Source organism: Ambystoma mexicanum, chromosome 4q (assembly GCF_040938575.1).
Source record: "Ambystoma mexicanum isolate Mex_15411 chromosome 4q, UKY_AmexF1_1, whole genome shotgun sequence".
In the NCBI taxonomy this organism is placed as follows: Eukaryota; Metazoa; Chordata; class Amphibia; order Caudata; family Ambystomatidae; genus Ambystoma; species Ambystoma mexicanum.
In genome coordinates, this window is record NC_090928.1 from 1319709516 (window position 1) to 1319730462 (window position 20947).

At 45.0% G+C, this 20947-nt stretch overlaps 1 protein-coding gene and 1 pseudogene across 1 annotated transcript in view; one reads left to right on the forward strand and one right to left on the reverse strand.

Annotated features, from left to right (window-relative positions):
- Positions 1–20947, forward strand: part of LOC138468443 (zinc finger protein 271-like) — a 629016-nt pseudogene that overhangs the window by 349145 nt on the left and 258924 nt on the right.
- Positions 1910–20947, reverse strand: part of LOC138468440 (zinc finger protein 271-like) — a 114202-nt gene continuing 95164 nt past the window's right edge. Inside the window, exon 3 of the mRNA XM_069608994.1 lies at positions 1910–12749. Within this exon, the coding sequence (XP_069465095.1) occupies positions 11146–12714 (1569 nt within the window). The 5' untranslated portion in view covers positions 12715–12749 and the 3' untranslated portion in view covers positions 1910–11145. The remainder of the gene's footprint in view (positions 12750–20947) is intronic.

Consider the following 20947-nt stretch of genomic DNA (forward strand, 5'->3'; position numbering starts at 1 on the left):
TTAATGTGTTAACCTAGAAAGTGTGCAAAACAAATATATATATTCTTGTTAATACAAAGCTTTGGTCAGTGTTTCCTTGTGCCATAATATTATCGCCCTAATGTGTAATCCCTGAATACTGCTCATCTCCCTCTTGAGATAAGTCTGACTGCTTAGCCACAGCTACCAACTAAATCTTTGTGTTGCAGGCTGATACCAAAGGGGATTTATTGCTCATACCTGTAGTCTTAATCTTCTGTATTGCTCCCTAAGGGAACTGCACAGGATCCTGCCTAACAAACTGTATGCCCAGTCATTGGTTAAAGGGCTGGAGTTAAGGAGTATGCAACGATTACAGCAGTACGCTTAGGACAATCTTGGTTACGGAGAATGAAGTAAGTACTCGCCAGGAAGTCTGGTATCAGAATAAGGGGTGCTGGTTATAACATGGCAACCCAGGACACTCAGGACGTGTCTCTTTGTAATTTTAGTACCAACAGTCTACATTCTTTGTGGATCAGTAGGGGTTCAGAGTCTTTTCACATTCGAAAATGATGTTTCATGTTGCAAGCCCAATGTCCATGTGTCATGTTTCTTCATTATGGAAGCAGCTTCCTTGTCTGTGTCATCCAGCTCGCTGCTAGTGTCATGTCCAGAATGTGGGTCCATGTTATTGTTATCTCTGTATGTTGACCAATCATGTTTTATGTTATGTACACCTTATTTTCTAGTATGCGGTTTATGCATGTAGTTAGATAGGAGTGGAGTATGAAGAGTCAGTAACTAGAGTGGAGGTCAGGATTAGGAGTATAGACTTTTCAGTAATAGGTATCTGCGTTAGCCATGGAGATATGGATGTTTTTTCTTCCCCACCTTCCCTTTGTCAGTCCACACCCTTTCCCTAACTCCGTCTTCCCCCCATTGGCTGCCACCTGGTTCTCTGTGATATTAATATTCAGACGCCCGTGCCAGCCACGGTGGGAGGGTCGATCTATTCGGCTTCTGTGGTTTGGTAGAGGGGTTCAATACCCTATCATCCCTTTACGAGTATTGACAAGCATGCTACTTAGCTTAGTTAATACACATGTGCTACATAGCTTAGTGTCTGGTAGCCCCACGGGACTACCCGGACCAGAAGATGAAAGGTGAAAATCACAGGGAAGCGTCCTGTCACCACCGCGGCCCAGGTTGATTCTCATAACACCATTAATCCGGCACCTCAGCTTCTTCGTCTGCTTCTCTTCCAACACCGCCATATCCGCCTCTGCCGATGCTCAATAATCTGCAGCTAGCGTGGACGGGCGGCATCTAAATAGGCCAGTGATCATTACATGCAGCTGTACTCGCGCGTGCACCAGAACTACAGAACCTCCTAGTCCTGCTGGGAAATGTAGTTTTTTACTCCCGCTCTGGCCAATTAGAATCTTCCTCGCCCAAAGCATCCCTGTGTGCCCTAACCGCTAAACCTGACACTGTAGCAGCAGGGGACATGACGAGTTGAAATTTGGAAGCGGGCAGAGTATCCTGAAGTAAACATGGGAGATGATAACCATGATAGAGCGCATTTTAATGAGTGTCAAGCAAGGGTGTGGGCTGCTTTGAGGGCAGCATACCCAGATACCCCAGCCATACATTTGATTATAGCACGCACGATGAAAGAATTTAAAGTTCCTACACAATGCATAACTAAAATTCAGGAAATGTGGAGGACGGAAACAGGAGAGTCATGGGACCAGAACATTGCAATTTGTTGCCATATATTTGATTTTGATTTTTGATTTTGAGTCATTACTTAGGCGCAGATGTTCACTAAATGTTATATATTTAGCTGTGGAGGCTTGTGGTCACCCTAGTTACCTAAGTTCATTTGAATAGGAATGTTTTCAATTCTTTTCTGACCGTTGCCAGTGTGGTGCATGAACGTATGCCAATAGGCAGCTGATTCCATAACTTGGGGCCGAACACGGAGAGCCTCCTGTCTCCTTTAGAGTTGTGTTTTGTCTGAGGGACGCGGAGGTCTCTGGTAGGGTAATACTTGTGGATTCTCGTGTTCAGGTATCGGGGTGCGAGTTTGTGATAACATTTATATACCAGACACGCCACCTTGACCTTTAATGCGTTCCTCCACCATCAGCCAGTGGAATGCCTTCCGGGATGTGGAAATGTGGTCTCTTTTGCCCACGTGGGCAGTTAACCTCACTGCCGCATTCTGGGCCTTCTGTAGTCTTGACATTTGTTTCATAGGGATCCCTGTCATGAGACTGTTACAATAGTCGAGATGGGGGTTTACCAAAGCTCCCACCACCACTGGTTGATCTTGGGGAGTTAAAAAAGGGAGTACGTTCCTGAGCAGGTGCAGGGAGTAGTACACTGCTTTTACTTTTGTCCCTACTTGAGCTTCACTGGGCAAATTTTCTTGCCAGATGCAACCAAGATCTTTTACTCTCCTTGAGAACGGGATGTTTTCACCTAAAATTTGTGGAGTTATTGAAGTGCCTTCTATTCCATATATTGAAGAATGGGCTACCAAAACAAGTAGATAAGGATTTGGAAAAAGTGGTGGGTATCGAAACAAAGGGATGAACAGAAACCCAAGCAATTAAAATACATGATTGTACAAGGTGGAGGGAAAAAGAGAGGGGAACAGAGGATAACACACAGAAGGCTGAAGCAAAGTTAGTGCAGAAGAAGCTGACGAGGATGAGTATAAAGGGGGCGTAATTACGGCCCAACAAGTGGTCAGGTGGAGCAGAATGTGATACCAGTGGAGTGCAGGATGGTACCAGAATGGACAGAGTGGTACCCATGGTATCCCAACAATAGACGGTTCCAAGGAGGTGGATACTCAAGACAGGGAGACGAATGCAGGGGGGACTGGGAGGCAAAGAAGGTCATTTTGCAGGCATGGTACCCAGATTTGCTAATGTATGGATGCGTTGGCTATGTGGAAGGTTGGGACATTGTTTGTATGCATGCAGGAGTAGGCCAGCGAGCATGTATGATCCGCATACGTGTTGTAGTGGACAGATTTCTCCGACAATACCCCAACAGCATTATGGGATGGTACACCTTATGGAGCAGGCCAGATACAAGTATCTCAACAGCCCCACTATCAATATCGGAGGATAGCACAGGGTAGCACAGAAGAAATGCGCTGGTCTTGGAAGCAAGACCACGCAGAACAACAGAGGTTTGAATCCCGGATTAGAAACCGAACTCAGGTATACTATTAGGCACGTTTAAAAAATGATTAAATAAATAAATATCAAGGGCCAATACCACCCCAAGGGCCCCTGCAGGTTACATCCCCAGTGGCCAATAATGTACCAGTACACGCACAGCAGCAGCCACAGCAGTCAAAACAACAGGTATGGGATAAGAATGGCAGGAACCCCTGGTAGGTGTGGAGATAGGAAATAAGTTATTCATTTTTTATGGCCGACACAGGTGCAACTAATTAATGCATAAAGGAAGGTTGTTTCCCACTGTCAGGTAAAGTAATTGACGTGCAATGGTTTTCTGGGGCAATAAACTCGGTTCTGTTTACAGAAGACTTACCTATGAAGGTAGGTAATCAGGAGGTATTGGCACCTTTATTATTTTCATCTGAAGCACCTGTGAATTTATTAGGAAGAGGCTTATTGAGCAAACTGAACATGGAAATTACTTTACAGTAGAAGGAGTAGTGTGCTCCAAACCAGGTATTTCTTATATTATGGACTTGGCAGTGATGCAAGCATTGTTCAGTGACGGGGCAACTAGGGGGGTTCCAGTGCATCCAGATTTGTTCATGTACGAGATGAAGACATTATTGAGTTGGGTGCCATGGAAGGCATGGAGACTGCACTCAGAATTTGTTTTTAGACCAGCTGAATAACAAGACCATGTCCTGGGCACCATTATGACCCTAGACATAGAAGGTGTGCTTGTTGCAGAGTCGAAAGTAGTCTTGATCTGCTCTGATGAAGGACGAGGTGAGTGGCGGCCAATTTTGTGCATTGACCCAGCACAGCCGTTGAGAGGAGAATCAGATGGGCAATTGTTTGAAGACATGGGTCATTATGGGAGTTGATTTTAGAAGTATGTGTCCATGTGACTCATGATCCAACATAGGAATGTAACCAGCCCCATTTTATTGACAAAAGTGATGGCCATTTATTTTCATGGGAATTTGGCAAAAGTCCCAAATGCCTTGTGGAAATAGAACCCATATGATGTGTGTCTTTTCAAAAGTACTGGAGCGGTGAGGAACACATGGAACCAGGGAGCATTGTTGCCCACAGTGTGCCATTACCTATTGTCAAGAGAATCAGATGAAGGAATGCATGACAACACCAATGAGCCCTATGGCAGCAAGGCATTATAGTGCCCTCAGAATCCCCATGTAACAAGGCTATATACCCTGTTAAGAAGGCCAAGGGGGCATGTTGGAGGATGATACAGGATTGGCAGCCTTTTATTAACATAGTGGAAGCTATGTGTCCTGTGATCGCTAAACCAACCACAATTATCTGTAATATGCCTACTGACACAACACATTTTACAGTGATTGATTTTTCTCCATTCCTTTGTATCCAAATGACTAAAACCTCACTGTGTTTACTTATCAGGGAAAAGGATTCCAACACACTCACCTCCACAGGGGTACTGTGAGTGCCCTGGTATTTTCAACATATTAGTGCACATGGATTTGTGAAATATACATGTACTGAGCACTATTATTCAGTTTGTACATGGTCTTTTGGTGTATAGCACCAGAGAAGAATTGTGTCAAGCAGACATCGTGATCTTGTTGACTTTGCTGGCTGACAAAGGGTACAAGGTGGATAAGGAACATTGCAATTTTGTCAGAAGGAAATGGTATATTTGGGGCAGATTGTGTCATCAGCTGATAAAATGGTAACCCCAGAAACAGCATTAGCAGTGCAGAATAGACCCCAGCAAGTTACAGTTATGGAGATGCAGACATTTCTGGGCTTGTACAATTATTGCAGAGCATGGATCTTTGATAATTCCAATTATTTACAAGAACAAGAATGATTCTAGTACCAAATTATTGACATCTGGAGTGAATTCTACATGCCCATGCACTGCAATTGCTTGATGATGTTCTGAACTATAACTGTATCGTCCTCAATGTATCTACTCCCCTATCCTTGTATGTAACTCGCAATTGTATTATAATCTGCATGCACTCTGTATGTAATTGTATTGGAACTTTAATTTGTAACTGTAAACATGTGCCTAGATACCCTTGGGTTAAGAGTGCATGGAAAGGAACACTCAAATGGATGGGAGATATGTTTACGTGTCTTCAATAAGTAAAAGATGCAATAAGTAATGCCCTGTATTAGCGACTCCAGATAATGAGAACACATTTTATTTGTTTTCTCATTCTAATGGTCAGGTTATGACAGCTCTGTTGACTCAACAGATATCGATAGGGCACAACCCATTGCAATATTACAGTGGCATTTTATATTCAGTGATGCAGGGTCAATTCCCTTGTGAGCAGGCACTGGCCGCAGCAGCCTTTTCCATTAAAAAAATAATCAACAATTGCCATGGGGTGCTCTGTAATCTTATACATTGAGCACACAGTATTTGGCCTTTTGGAAAGGTCCACATAGACTATACAGAGGGCATCTCATATGAAGTAATTTTGTCCAGCCCGTCCATCCACATTGTGTGATGTTGTGCTGTAAATCCAGTCTCATGTAGTGCTATTCCGATTCAGGTGGAAGATGAGGTGCATGTTTGTGTTACCTACGATGGGTCTGAATAAAAGCAGATATTATTAAAGGAGGATGCACTCGAGGAGGGACGATTCTTTTTTTTTGATGGGTCCTCTACTATTGATCATGTAGATAGGACAAAGGAACACAAGGGTCGCAGTGGTGCATTTGGTGGATGGTGAGCCTAATGTTTTGATTTTGAAAAGTTTACCCATGCATTATTCTGCCCAGCGGAAGAATTGATCGCACTAATAGAAGGATTGGAAGCTTCCCAAGGCTGTTTGGTAATGATTTATTCTGATTATGCATAAGTCACAAGGACTCTATATTCAGGACTGTCACAATGGAAGGTTCAGGATATATGATGGCATGGCTTCACAGCATGCAGCCTTGTGGAAATTATTTATTTATGCACTATCTTGTCCAACGTTAGTGGCCATGCCATCAGTCCCACATACAATAAAGGATTTAGGGAGTAGTGTATAATGTTTTGTTTTTTCTCTCCCTCTGCAGGTTCAATATCTGCTTCAGCATCACAGGCAATGTGAAATATATATTTGTTATCCTATGTTTGTTGGTCCTTTTTTGGTTTACTAATAGTTTGCAGTACTGAATGTTGTATATGGTGGGGGCATCTAAGAGGAGGGTATGTTAATAATACAGAATTTAGTGAAATTGACAAAAAGTTCATAACACAAATTAAAAGAGAGCCGAGGTTGAGATGGAATATAACCTATATAAAGGAGTGATATTGGATACTGTTGCAGATCTGCACCATCTTGAGTCAGACAATACATGGTACAACCATATGCACATGGTGGGATGGGAGAGGTCAAACGAGAGCTGCTATGTTTGCTCTTTGATACCTCATTGATAACCCAAGTTGTTTATACCCCAGGAAATGCCACCTCGAGTAGCCCAGTGTCTGGTACACTTAGCCCTGCATCGAGTTAAAAGTCTGTTCCAAGAGCACACAGTTTGAGTAATGATAATGCACCATGATGGGGAAGAGTGTGCAAAAAATGAAGAACAACCACAATGCAAGGTAAGACTATTGCTGAAGATTGAATGACCTCTGTTGGCAAACAATAGGCAGGTGCAACAGGGTGCTTATTGGGGTTTCCAGAAGATGTAGTAGAATGGGTAAATCAGAACTGTGAAAGAATATGGGGTGATTATGTACCTAAACTAACATTGATCGATAGGAGTGAAAAGCCATAAAAAATACAGAGACTTGTCACATATGCTTTTTGTTTTTGATGAAATGGCACGGTACACATTTGTACAAATATTGCCCGCAATACAACCTTGTTCATCTGCCATCTTGGAGGGGCATCTGCTCACTCACTACTCTGCATTCAGCAGTGTTGGTATTTCCTGATTCTCACCTGGCAGTTGTAAATGTTCTAGCCCCATCAACATCTAATCTCCCGCCTGCCCGACGTGTATATCGATACAGCATGCTGCAATGCCAGAAAAGGTCCAACTACCGGTGCAAAGAGCCATCTGACAAGCTGAAGGCAATGCGAGATGAATTTTGGCTATTCACTTAGACTGCAACCTTTTTTGCCTCTCTTCTGTTGTCAGGCATTAAGCCAAATGGCTCAAAATTACTAGATGGAAGATGCTCCCATCAAACAGAGCACGGTCTGAATTCAATTAAAACAGAACTGCAAGCAATTCACCTCATGGCCCTCCAGAACAGCTATGTTCTGGGTCTTCCTACAATGATGGTAGGGGGTGTGTGCATGAAAATGGAATCTTACTGCACATTTACTCCACCCAATGATGCAGACAACAGGTCCTTGACCCAGGTGATCGGGGCCCTCCACAATCTAGGAATCGCTAAAAGGAACTGGAGTGAATGCTGATGACTGGTTCAATTCACTCTTTTTGTGGGCCCCATCGTGGCTGGATTTTGCGGTGAAGATATTGGTGCCCATTGTGGTGTTTTTGCTTGTGGTTTTTTCTTCCTGTCAACTGATCCTGTGACGCTGTACGAAGACGCTGCCAAAAAGTGCATCGATGATGGTGACCGTTACCACGGGTAAGGCTCCTCTTTCACAAAGCACAAATATATCCACACTGATAAATGGGAAGGGAATGGGGTTTTGGAACCAAGAATGTCAAGAGCAGATCAAGCTTTAGATCCTCCGGGTACCTTGACTTCCCCACCACTGGATCTGAAGCATTACATTGAACACTGTGTGAATTTGGCAGGGGATGGGGTGTGTTGTTACCTGACTTGCACCCTGGAAGAGTATGCTCAGTGATGTGGTGGAAGTCGTCGACATTTGTGTGAGGCACGGGCGCCTAAAGATGATGCGGATGAAAAAGGGAAGTCGCAGGGTTAGTTAATGGTGAATTAACTAAAGGGTGGATTGTTGGGATGCAAGTAGTTCACCTCTGCCAGTATAAGTGGCTTTTGGTTTATAAAACTCTATTAACTGTCATGCAGAGGTGCACAAGGGCAGGGTGGTGTGCCAGACAGCATGCGCCACCATTGTAGTCAGTTCAGACACAGATTAGATGCAATACACAGTAACACAGAATGAGCAAAACATATAACATGTTGAGGTTTCAGAGGTTATAGATAGGGTAGTGTTTAAGGAATGTGTAATTAGTAACGGCAGATATGGTTATGATGCTGTAAATTACGAGTCAGAATAAGCGTGAGATACAATGGAGCCAGAATGACAAGTTTAATAGTAATGGATTATCATTCCAAAAGCAGCGCCATGTAGAATGTGAGATAACTGTTTCTCAGGTGAAACGAAGGCCTTGTTGTCAAGCAGCCGTTCAGTGCAGTATATTTCTAAAGACAAACTTCTGTTTATTCCCCATTGTACACTCAAGGTTAGATTGACCTCCAGAATTTAGATATGTTTTAATTGGACCCAGCTGCAAGCCATGCACATGGGGTGAATGGAATTTCAGTTCTTGGGATAGTAAGATGGGATGCGTCCTTTGAAGGATAAAGGTGTACAAATAATGGCACAAGGTCTTGCAGTGCGAGTAATGTTGTGGAGCATTTAGCTGTTTGCTGCCCTTCTTATAGATGGCCACTCCATTTGAACGCCATGAAGAGACATAGATCAAATACATAAATCCACTGAAATTCAAACCTCTGAGCCCTGGTCATGTTTTTGTAAAGGAACCTGGACTTCAAAGGCAGCAAGGGGGAGCTGAGTTTGGAATTAATTTGATTTGTACATATTTAGAGGGTACTTAACTCGGTCTAGGTGCTGGTTACACCTTGGGCAATTAGAACAGTTAGCAGGCATAGGAATGCTAATAATACAGGTGGGTTTTCAGTCTCTTTCAGAATAAGGTGTAGGCAGGCTCAGATCTTAAGGTGGGGGAAGGCAGTTCCAGAGCGTGGCGGAAGAGACAGGGAAACTGGCGCCACCAGCTTTGGTACGCTTGAACCTAGGAATGCATAGGTGGTTGTCATAAGCAGTACGTGTGGGCATGGAAGTGACTGGTTTGGAGAGTGCCTGGGCCGGGCAGTCAGGGGCAATGTTTTTGAGGCAGCGGTGGGTAATGGTGAGGATTTTAATCTTGATACATTCTCTGACTGGGAGTCAGTGTGCCCTTCTCCTTGCTGCAGTGATGATGTCATGTTCGCTTAGGCCCAGAGCAGCTGCCAGGGCATTATTCTGATATGTTTTCAACTTGTTCAGGTTTCAATCCGAGATGCCTCCAAGGAGGACGTTGCAGTAGCTTAGTCGTGTATGCAGCAGATGAGGCAATGGCGCAGATGTAGCGAGAACAGTTGAAAGTGGAATCTAGATGTAAGCTGAGCGTCTTGACAGCCAAGATGTGGATGGGGTGGTTGTCAATGGTGAACAGCTGGTAGTCTGGACTGAGTTTGGCAAGGTGTGATGGGTTGCCAACAAGAGGAGTACAGATGTCTCATCATTGAGGCATAAGCGGTGGGTAGCCACCCAGGCTTGGATGGTTTTGCATATGGTGTTGACGTAGCAGTAGGCAAAAGAGGCATTACAGATGTCCATGGTTTGCAGCAGTAGGAGGTCTGGGGACTCCTTGATGAGGGGTGCAGGGCACATGTCTGCTTTAGATCTGGGGGGTTTAAGACCCTTTAGGAGGTCAGCGACTGATAGCACCAAGAATGGGTGGAAGTTGAATAGAGTAATGGACTGCATGTGCAGTGTCGGGATGGTGAGGGTCTGGGAGGCAGTGTTGATGGTAGTGAGTTGGATTATGCTCTGTAGTAAGGCAGTTTTATCCAGGAGAGCATTCCAGACGTTGTTGCAAAAGGTAATGTTCGTGCTGACCATGGACGGGGGTGAGACTGGGGATTTCAGTTCCCGTAGGATAGAAAATAACTTGCTGGAGTTATACTTGGAATTGGCAATCAGAGTATTGTAAGCGGATGATTTGACCGTTTGGATGGCTTATTTGTAGGTTCTATAGAGTGTTGTGAAGCAGGATTTGTTTGATGCTGGTGGGCATAGGCGCCAGGTTGTGGAACTCTGTGGTGAACCAGGAGTTAGTGCATGTGGCTCATTAGGGGCGCATTGTTTGATGGGGTGAGTTTGTCAATGGCTAAGTTGAGGGTTTAGTTGTAGTGGTTGACAAAGCTGTTGCCATCGAGCACATTGGGAGAGGCGGGTGAGTTTCCGAGCCATGGCCGGAGAAGGTTGCTGGAGAGCTTATGGATGCAGCGGGTGATGACAGGTGGGCAGATGGGATGTGGAGGGATGGATCAAAGGGTGGGAATGTTTTGTGCTTTGGGACAGGAGGAGCACCACAAGGTAAAATCCAGTCATTCAAGCCCAGGTCGTGGATACAGATTGGGTGCACCACAAAATCTGGAGTATAGAGATGACCTATTGTCTCATTGAAGCAGGTTTGGTCTCGCCTGTCAACTTCATACATGTTTGATCAGAGGGATGCTCATCACGTGACAATCATGAGTTAGTATTGTAACCTTTTTCATAATAACCAATCATGCAACCGAATGACATAGTGACGAAGTAGTGCCCCATGTGTATAGGAGAGTGGCTAATTGGTCAAAGGACTGTAGGGGGTTATTAGAATGGTATGTAGGTGGTAGCCAATGATGGTAGTGGAATGACGTTATAAATCTGATTATGGCAATGTGCAGTTTTCCACTATAAGACTTTGAGGAGCTCTGTGCCAGTTAGGTGTTTTTGCACTGTCTGAGAATTCTGTATGTAATAAACTGTGTTTTCTTTTGCAAATTGGTGCAGTGGTCATTTTGACTCTTGGAATATTTGTTATCGATTCAGCTTTTGGGTTTCCCTCGCCTACAGCAGGACGTGTGCAATCTCCACATAATGTTATGATTTGATAAGAATACATCTACACCATACCACACTGTACAACTACTAAAGGCTTGGTGGTCCTCCAGTGTTTTTACAAAAATGGTTCCTCTGATGCCTGCTCAGATTTGTGTGGTGACTGAAGCTTTTTCTGCAGTCTGTGCACTTGTATTACTTCCTCTAGTGTGTACCTTCTGATGTCGTTTCAAACCCGAGGAGCGGCAGAAGCTTTTTTTACACTCTGTGCACTTGTAGGGCTTCTCACCAGTATGGGTCCTCTGATGGGTTTTCAAATTGGTGTGTCGACTGAAGCTTGTGTTGCACTCAGTGCACCTGTAGGGCTTCTCCCCAGTATGGATCCTCTGATGGCGTATGAGAGTTGAGAACTGCTTGAAGCTTTTCTTACACTCTGTGCAGTCATAGGGCCTCAACCCAGTATGGACCCTCTGATGGCTTATGAGTGCTGAGGTGTGGCGGAATCTTTTTTTGCACTCTGTGCACTCATAGGGCTTCTCACCTGTATGTATCCTCTGATGGCTTTTCAGTACTGAAAAGTAATTAAAGCTTTTCTTGCACTCTGTGCACTCATACAGCTTTTCTCTTGTGCAGTTGCAGGGCTTCCCCCCTCTATGGATCCTCTGATGGGTTATCAGAGTTGAAGATTGACGGAAGCTTTTCTTGCACACTTTGCACTTGTAGAGTTTCTCTCCAGTATGGATCATCTGATGGCTTATCAGAGCTGAGGAGTGACGGAAGCTTTTCTTGCACTCTGTGCACACATACAGCTTTTCTCCAGTATGGATCCATTGATGCTTGCTCAGACTTGAGGAGAGACTGAAACATTTCTTGCACTCTGTGCATTTGTAGGGCTTCACCCCAGTATGGATCATCTGATGATTGCTCAAACTTGAGGATTGACTGAAGCTTTTCTTGCACTCTGTGCACTTGTAGGGCTTCTCGCCAGTATGGATCCTCTGATGGATTAACAGAGCTGAGGAATTATGGAAGCTTTTCTTGCACTCTGTGCACTTGAAGGGTTTCACACCAGTATGGATCCTCTGATGATTGCCCAGATTTGAGGATTGACTGAAGCTTTTTTTGCACTCTGTACACTTGTAGGGCTTCTCGCCAGTATGGATCCTCTGATGGATTCTCAGAGCTGAGGAATGATGGAAGCTTTTCTTGCACTCAGTGCACTTGAAGGGCTTCTCGCCAGTATGGATCCTCTGATGATTGCTCAGACTTGAGGATTGACTGAAGCTTTTCTTGCACTCGATGCAGTTGTAGGGCTTCTCGCCAGTATGGATCCTCTGATGGATTATCAGAGCTGAGGAATGGTGGAAGATTTTCATGCACTCTGTGCATGTGTAGGGCTTCCCCCCAGTATGGGTTCTATGATTCTCATAGAGTCTTGTGAGCTGACTGAAGCGTTTTTCAAACTCAGTAGACTTGAACAGTTTCTCACATGCATGGGATGTCATGTGTGAGATTACACTGGATCTGTGCGGTAAGCACATGACACAGACTCTGCTGGCAGCAGCCTTCTCCTTTGTTTTGCTCTTCATAGGCGTGCCGTGCATTGGACTCCTCGAGGAGGATGGTACATTATATACAGGTTCCGTGGAATGGTACTGCCCATCTTCTGTAGAGTGTCTCTTAGTCCTCTGTATAACCCCTCGTCTCATCTTCATGTGATTATTCTTGGTTTGGGAAATACCTCTAGTCTCTGTTGGAAGAGGGACAGATTTCAGATAATATGTAATGTCATTGTACAAATAGAAAGAACAGATTGCCCCAACCCCACACTAACACATTTGATGATAGGATGTCAGAGACAGTCAAAATTACTTGAAAATATCCTATGTATAAAAGGATGAATTTTTACAGGAGTTGTCGTTAATGTTATCAGCTTGAGATTTAAGCACACTCTATACAAATAGAAATTATTAATAGAATATAAACGATTCCACCTAAGTGTATGTAATTACTGGGTATATGTCATAGTAGTTACAAAACAAGCAGTGGCAAAGCCAACAGGTTTTGAATGTCATATGTCAATTGCAGAAAGAGGTGTGGGACACTTAAAAGCCCATCAGCTTTTCACTGAGAGTGAGTTCCTGTTTCCACCCTCCCGGACATCTGTTGTTTCCTGCACATGTGGAGTTTGTGCCTGGCTGCTGACCACTCCATTAGGTATGTGCACTTTCTGTGCATTACTGCACCTCCAGGGGAATTATTGAACCTGAAAAATTGAAAATTGGAAAAAATAGAAGAAAAAACGAAATATGCTTGAAATTGTGGGAAAAGCACTGTTTCATTGGGCATTTTCATCGTGCTGCCGTTTTTGGAGCTTTTTTAAGACCTGAAGCCGCCTTGCTATTTTGAAAGCACGTGTTTTCCCATTATTGCCTGCTTATTTCACTGACTTTTGGCACTTCCAAGATGGCCACCATGGTTTTCTTTGTTGTGTAGGCAGCCTGGCTGAACTGCGTTTCACTGTACAGCACTCCTATTGTTGCTGAGTGCTTTCTTCCATCCAACCAGGGACCGGCAGGCTTTAGCTGGCCCTCTAGAAAGACCCACTTCTAAGGCCCCTGTCTGCTCTCTGTCTGCTTATGGAACTCTAATTGGAGTCCTCCCTGCTACTCAACCACAATGATGCTGCCACCTCACTCCTCTAAGAAATCCGGACTGCCTTGACGATGTCACCTCCAGAACTATGGGTTAGTTCCCTCCTTCTGGACCCACTCCTACCACCTTTAACTATCACTGTTATTTCTGCTTGTTACTCCCATGTTGTCATCCTGATGTGAAGTGCTTCTTAAAACCCTTTGCTAACATTTGAATCCCTGATTGGAAAGTCACATCTTGCTGTTTTTGTTTTTTGGTAGAAAGTCACACCTTGCTGTTTTTGCTTTTTGATAGAAAGTCAAATCTTGCTGTTTTTGTTTTAGCTAGAAAGTCAAATCTTGCTGCCCCTTGCTAAATTCTCTGTATTTTGCTTGTTTGATATGATATTATATGATATGGCATTTGTAACGTGCCTATATACAAGTGTTTCAAGGCGTGACGAGGCGGGGGGGAACAAGGGGAAGACAGACAACGATCCTACTAGGCCAGGTATCACTCAGACCGCGCAAGTGCAGGGGTAGGGGAAGGGAAAAGTGCAAGGGGAAGGGGAGGGGGAAGTGCAGTACAAGTAAGTAGAATAAAAATAAATAAATGAATAGGGCCAGCTGGTGGCAAGTGCAAGGTAGGTGCAGGCAAGTGCTGGGAAGGGGGGCTGTAGGGATACAGAGACAGTCCCGCAGTGCAGGGGATGCGATGCCAGGGAGCCAGTGCAAGTGGAGAGTGGCTGGGCCCAGGACCGAGGTCGGTGAGAGTGGCCCAGTTGCAGATTCAGTGCAATTTCAGTGTAGAATTTAGCAGGGGAGAGGGACAGAGAAGGCAGAGGCAAAGAGGAAGGTTTTGAGGTGCTTCCAGAACCGGAGATGGTTCTCCTCAAGTTTCAGGGAGGCAGGAAGGCTGTTCCAGAGGGAGGCCCCTGCCGCGGAGAGAGATCTACCCCCAGCTCGTTGCAGAGACACTGTTGTGTCTCTGTAACTTGCCAGCCCAGAGACCTCACCACTATCTTTTGTCCCCACTTTTTGCCTTAGCCCCCCACCTTCTCCATCCTCTCCTCGCTTCCACCCTGTAATGAGGAACTAATAGCGACCAATCCGGAACAAAACAAGAGGGAGGGGGATGAGCCTATGATCACACCAGACCATATAATTCCAAATTTAAGAGACACGCGGAACAAGTAAAAACCCAGACTACAAGTCCCAGAATGCACCACCAATCAACTATCACACCGGACAGTACAAATATAAAAGACACAAGAGAAAAGACACAAATGCCATATCCCAGAATGCCCCAACGGATACATAATCAAAACAAAAGCCAGAAAACAGGAATAGAAATCAGACAAGGAAGACGAAAAACCACTTTTCCATATAATGGGGGCTCCGGGCAGGCGGGGGTTAAATCCAAAGCTAACTCCATGAAGTTGAAGCTGGGAAGAGATGAATTAGCCTCAGGTGTAAGGAGCCCAGGGCTGGGAACGCCTAACTCTAATTACTGGGGAGGAGACTCACCGGGGTTAAAAGCATCAGAAAACAGCTCAACTTCTCTCTCGTTTTGCAGGAGTCGAAGGAGGCTGACAGAGTGGACTCGGAATGGTACGAGGACAGTACCCCATATCGGTGGGCGTATTAGAGGAAAAAGGAAAACTCACAAGAGTGTACCGTACCGGACCTGTGGTCAAATCCGACTGCATAGCAGATGAAGACGCCTGAGTCCCAACGGTGGAAAAAGGGAAGTTTGGTTATTCACTGAAGTCCAGCCAAGGACAGTGTGGAACGGCTGGCTCCGAGCACCGGCCATAGAGCTTGAACAGAAAAGGCTCTGAACCATTCGGAAGTGTTGAGTAAACGCTCGGGGATGAATATTGCTGCTTTGATCAAGAAAGGCTGCCATTCCTGTGTTCTCTGTATTTTGAACTGCATTCCTTTGTGAACAAGCAATAATGCAATCCTTGAGTTTTGTCTTTTGAGCAACCGGGAAGACCCTTTATTTTGGTTTTGTTGCGATGAACGCTAATTGAAATTAATTGGATAAAGAGAAGTCCGGGTGCACAATCATTTAACCTCTGGTGAGCTGTAAAAAATAAATATTATTGAGTAACTTACCTCCTTGTCTCTGTCTCACTAATTTACAGTGGTGGCAGCAGTGGGATTCTCAGAGGCACATCTACCATGGAGGCAGTCATAAAGGCATTGGCTGAGGGGCAACAACAGTTACAACAACTAGTGCAAGTGCAAGGTCATCAGGCCCAAGCAGACCGACAAGCCCTGCAACAGGCTCTACAGGTACAAACTGCAGCCCAAGAGCAGGGCAGGGAAGCCCTGAGGATCCTTGAGGAATCGGTAGCGGCACAGAGGTCACATTCAACCATTCCGCCGACTGTGCTTCAAAAATACCAGGCGGGAGACGATCACAGTTTCTTCTTTGTAAATTTTGAAAGAATAGCTCGAGCAGCACAATGGCCCCAGGACCGATGGTCTTTCTTTCTGGCGCCCCTTCTTATGGGAGTGATGCAAGGAGCCTATCAGGTGGCCAATCCTAATGGGGACACCCCATATGCCGACATCAAGAAGTCCGTACTGGAGAGGCTAGGAATGGACGATGAATCATATAGGCTCCAATTCCGAGAAACCAGACTAAAAACCGGCGAAAGCCCAAGGCAGCTGTTTTATCGAGTACAAGACCTAACAGAGAAATGGTTACAGACCAATACAGCCACAATACAGCCACAACGAGGCAAATAAAAGAGAAGATAATGCTTGAGCAGTTTATTGAAGCCTTACCAGGGCCCATCCAGAGGTGGGTTAAGCAACATCACCACTTGACCATGTTGGAAGATATTGATGTAGCCACGGCCTACCAAAAAGCTGGAATCCCTCGCAGTGTTACAACGATACCAGCAAGACAACACCATGATATACCTTCCTTGCGCGGTAACAACCGAGGAGGCACCCCCGGAGCCGAGAACAAGACCTGAACTGAAAACTAATAATGGCTCCAACCTAATGAAAGGACAGGCGCCCCAATGCTTTGAGTGTGGAGAATGGGGGCACATTGCCCAGTTTTGTGCCAAGAGAAACAAAACCGAACCCATGGAAATAGGGAACTTCCAACCGCATGGAAATTGGAAGAAGCTGCCATATGTGATAGAGGTAACAGTGGATGGACATCCACAACAAGCTATGATGGATAGCGGAAGTCGACAGACGGCCAAACAACCACATGTGAGAGAACCTGATCCAGGACAGGTGGGATCTATTGAAATTAAATGTGTACATGGGCATATTAAAGGTTACCCAACAAAAGAAGTGGTATTAGGGTTACAGGGGAAGGAACTACCGGTTAAAGTGGCCATTATCCCTACCTTACCCGCTGCCGTCCTAATAGGAACAGACATTCCTGAGTTTGATCAATGGGTAAAGGAAGCCCCTTTTTCACAAACAGAGATAAGAGGAAGGGACATAAGGGGAAAACTCACAAAAACCCAGAAAAGGAAGAATAAACAGAGTGGGGAAAAAGAAGAGGATATTGCCCTCATAGACTGGCGAGTGGGGGATCATCTGCCATCCTTCCGAACTGAATCAGGTCTAGACGAAACCCTAAAATGAGCCCGGGAACAAGCATTAAAGAAAGAGGAAAACCCAGCTACCACTCCATACTTTAAGGAGAAACAAGGATTATATAATAGGGTGACACGAGGAACAAATAACGAACCACTTGGTTCCCCAGTCCTATAGGAAAACGCTGATTCAACTAGCACATGATCATTCCACTGGAGGTCACTTAGCAGAAAACATGACAGGGAAGCGGGTGTTGCAGAACTTCTACTGGCCTGGGATATACGCAGATATAGCTAAATATTGCCAGGAGTGTGTCATATGTCAGAAAACGAGCAACCACACACCAGCCCGAGTACCCATGCAACGAATGCCCCTGATCAAGGAGCCATTTCAGAGGATAGGAATGGACATAGTAGGGCCATTAGAACCCTCTAGTCGAGGATTTAAGTTCCTCCTAGTAATAGTGGATTACGCCACTAGATACCCTGAGGCGATCCCCTTAAGAGGAACCTCAGCTAAACAGGTGTGCGATGTACTATTACCCTTCTTTGCTAGGGTGGGAATACCCCTTGAGATCGTGACAGACCAAGGGAGCAATTTCATGTCAGTTTTAATGAAGGAAGTGTGCAAAACCCTGGGTATACATCACCTAAAAACCTCAGTGTACAACCCACAGACAGATGGTTTGGTGGAAAGATATAATAAGACCATTAAACAGATGATAGGGAGAGCCACCAGCCCTAACGGTCTGGGGTGGGAACAGGTTTTACCATGGGTGTTAATGGTGCTAAGGGATACACCCCAATCGTCCACAGGGTAGTCCCCTTTTGAGCTATTATTCGGAAGACAACCCAAGTCGGTGCTGGGATTATTGAAGGACAATTGGGAACAACAAGAAGAAACATCCCTCACGGACTATGTTCACGACTTGAAGGATCAATTGGGGAAACTGAGGGACTACGCTCAAGAAAACCTGGGTAGAGCCCAAGAAAGGCAAGAAAAGTATTACGACCAAGGAAGCAGACCCAGGTCCTTAAAGATAGGTGACAAGGTGCTGGTACTACTGCCTACCCACACTAACAAAATGCTGGCCCAATGGCACGGGCCATATCAGGTAACCAAAATTCTGGGACCAGTAAACTATGAGGTGGAACAACCCGAACGGAAAAACAAATATCAAAATTACCACATCAACCTACTCAATCTGTGGAAAGAAGGAACCCAAAGTATGCTGTGTTCATCCTTAACAGATATGTCCGTCCCAGAACAATTGGTTCCAAACCAAAATAGTAGCATACAGGATGTGAAATTGGGGGAACAATTGAATGAGAACCAAAGAACAGAATTGTTTGATAAATTGAACCCAGTGGCAGAAACCTTTTCAGGTATACCAGGGCGAACACATTTGGCAACCCATGCCATTCAAACGCAGGAAGGGAAAACGGTACGCCTTAGACCGTACAGAATTCCGGAGGCAAAACGAGGAAAGATCACCAAAGAAATAGAAGAGATGCTGGCTCTAGGAACCATTGTACCCTGAAAGAGCACCTGGTGTTCTCCAGTCGTCTTGGTGCCAAAACCAGATGGATCCACCAGGTTCTGTATGGACTTTAGGCAGTTGTATGCCATTTCGAGGTATGCAGCGTATCCAATACCCAGAATTGATGAGCTCATAGAAAGACTGGGTTCAGCCACATACCTGAGTACCCTAGACTTGACAAAAGGTTATTGGCAGATTCCCCTCGAACCGGCTGACCAGGAGAAAACAGCGTTTGCCACACCCCAGGGTCTGTTCCAATTCACGGTTTTGCCCTTTGGGCTACATGGGGCTCCAGCTACTTTCCACGCACTAATGGATAAAATACTGAGACCCCATGAACGATATGCGGCTGCATATCTAGACGACATTATCATTTTCAGTAAAACGTGGAATGAACATTTATTACATTTAACCCAAGTAATACAGGCGTTAAAAGAGGCCGGTTTACATATTAACCCAAAAAAATCAAAACTGGCTGCCCAAACCACAAAATATCTGGGGTATGAGGTTGGAGGTGGTATCGTAATCCCATTGATAGACAAAATTCAAGCCATCCAAAAGTTGAGAATACCGGAAACAAGAAAAGAAATTCAAGCCTTTCTAGGGTTCGTGGGATACTACAGGAGGTTCCTGCCTCATTTCTCAACCATAGCAGCCCCCCTGACGGACGCTCTGAAAACAAACGGTCCTCTACAAATCTCTATTGAGGCAAAACAAGCTTTTCAAACGTTAATATAAATTATTTCCTCCAAACCCGTTCTACATTGTCCTAATTTTTCCAAAGAGTTCTATTTACAAACAGATGCCTCAGGATGTGGATTGGGAGCAGTGCTCTCACAAGGTACCGAACAAGACCTATGTCCTATAGCTTTCATCAGCAGGAAACTACTTCCACATGAGATCCCGTACTCTACTCTGGAAAAGGAATGCCTAGCAATCAAGTGGGCAGTAGAGACACTAAGGTATTACCTACTGGGAAGGTGGTTCACCCCCTTTACTGATCATGCTCCACTGAAGTGGTTGGCAACACAGAAAGATTCCAACCATAGAGTCCTACGGTGGTTTATGACTTTACAACCATACCACTTCATAACAGTTCACAAACCTGGAAGATATCAATTGGTGGGAGACTATCTATCCAGAGCCATTGACATGCCCGAACGGCATGAGTCTTTGGGGGGAGTATGTAATGAGGAACCAATAGTGGCGAATCCAGAACAAAACAAGAGGGAGGGGGATGAGCCTATGATCACACCAGACCATATAATGACGAGTTTAAGAGACACGCAGGAACAAGTAAAAACCCAGACGACAAGTCCCAGAATGCACCACCAATCAACTATCACACCGGACAGTAAAAATATAAAAGACACAAGAGAAAAGACACAAATGACATATCCAAGAATGCCCCAACAGATACATAATCAAAACAAAAGCCAGAAAATGGGAATAGAAATCAAGCAAGGAAGACGAAAAACCACGTTTCCATATAATGGGCGCTCCGGGCAGGCGGCGGTTAAATGCAAAGCTAACTCCGTGAAGTTGAAGCTGGGAAGAGATGAATTAGCCTCAGGTGTAAGGAGCCCAGGGCTGGGAACGCCTAACTCTAATTACTGGGGAGGAGACTCACCGGGGTTAAAAGCATCAGAAAACAGCTCAACTTCTCTCTCATTTTGCAGGAGTGGAAGGAGGCTGAAAGAGTGGACTCGGAATGGTACGAGGACAGTACCCCATATCGGTGGACGTATTAGAGGAAAAAGGAAAACTCACCGGAGTGTACCATACCGGACCTGTGGTCAAATCCGACTGCATAGCAGATGAAGGCGCCTGAGTCCGAACGGTGGAAAAAGGGAAGTTTGGTTATTCACTGAAGTCCAGCCAAGGACAGTGTGGAACGGCTGGCTCCGAGCACCGGCCGTAGAGCTTGAACAGAAAAGGCTCTGAACCATTCGGAAGTGTTGAGTAAACGCTCGGGGATGAATATTGCTGCTTTGATCAAGAAGGGCTGCCATTCCTGTGTTCTCCGTATTTTGAACTGCATCCTTGAGTTTTGTCTTTTGAGCAACCGGGAAGACCCTTTATTTTGGTTTTGTTGCGATGAACGCTAATTGAAATTAATTGGATAAAGAGAAGTCCGGGTGCACAATCATTTAACCTCTGGTGAGCTGTAAGAAATAAATATTATTGAGTAACTTACCT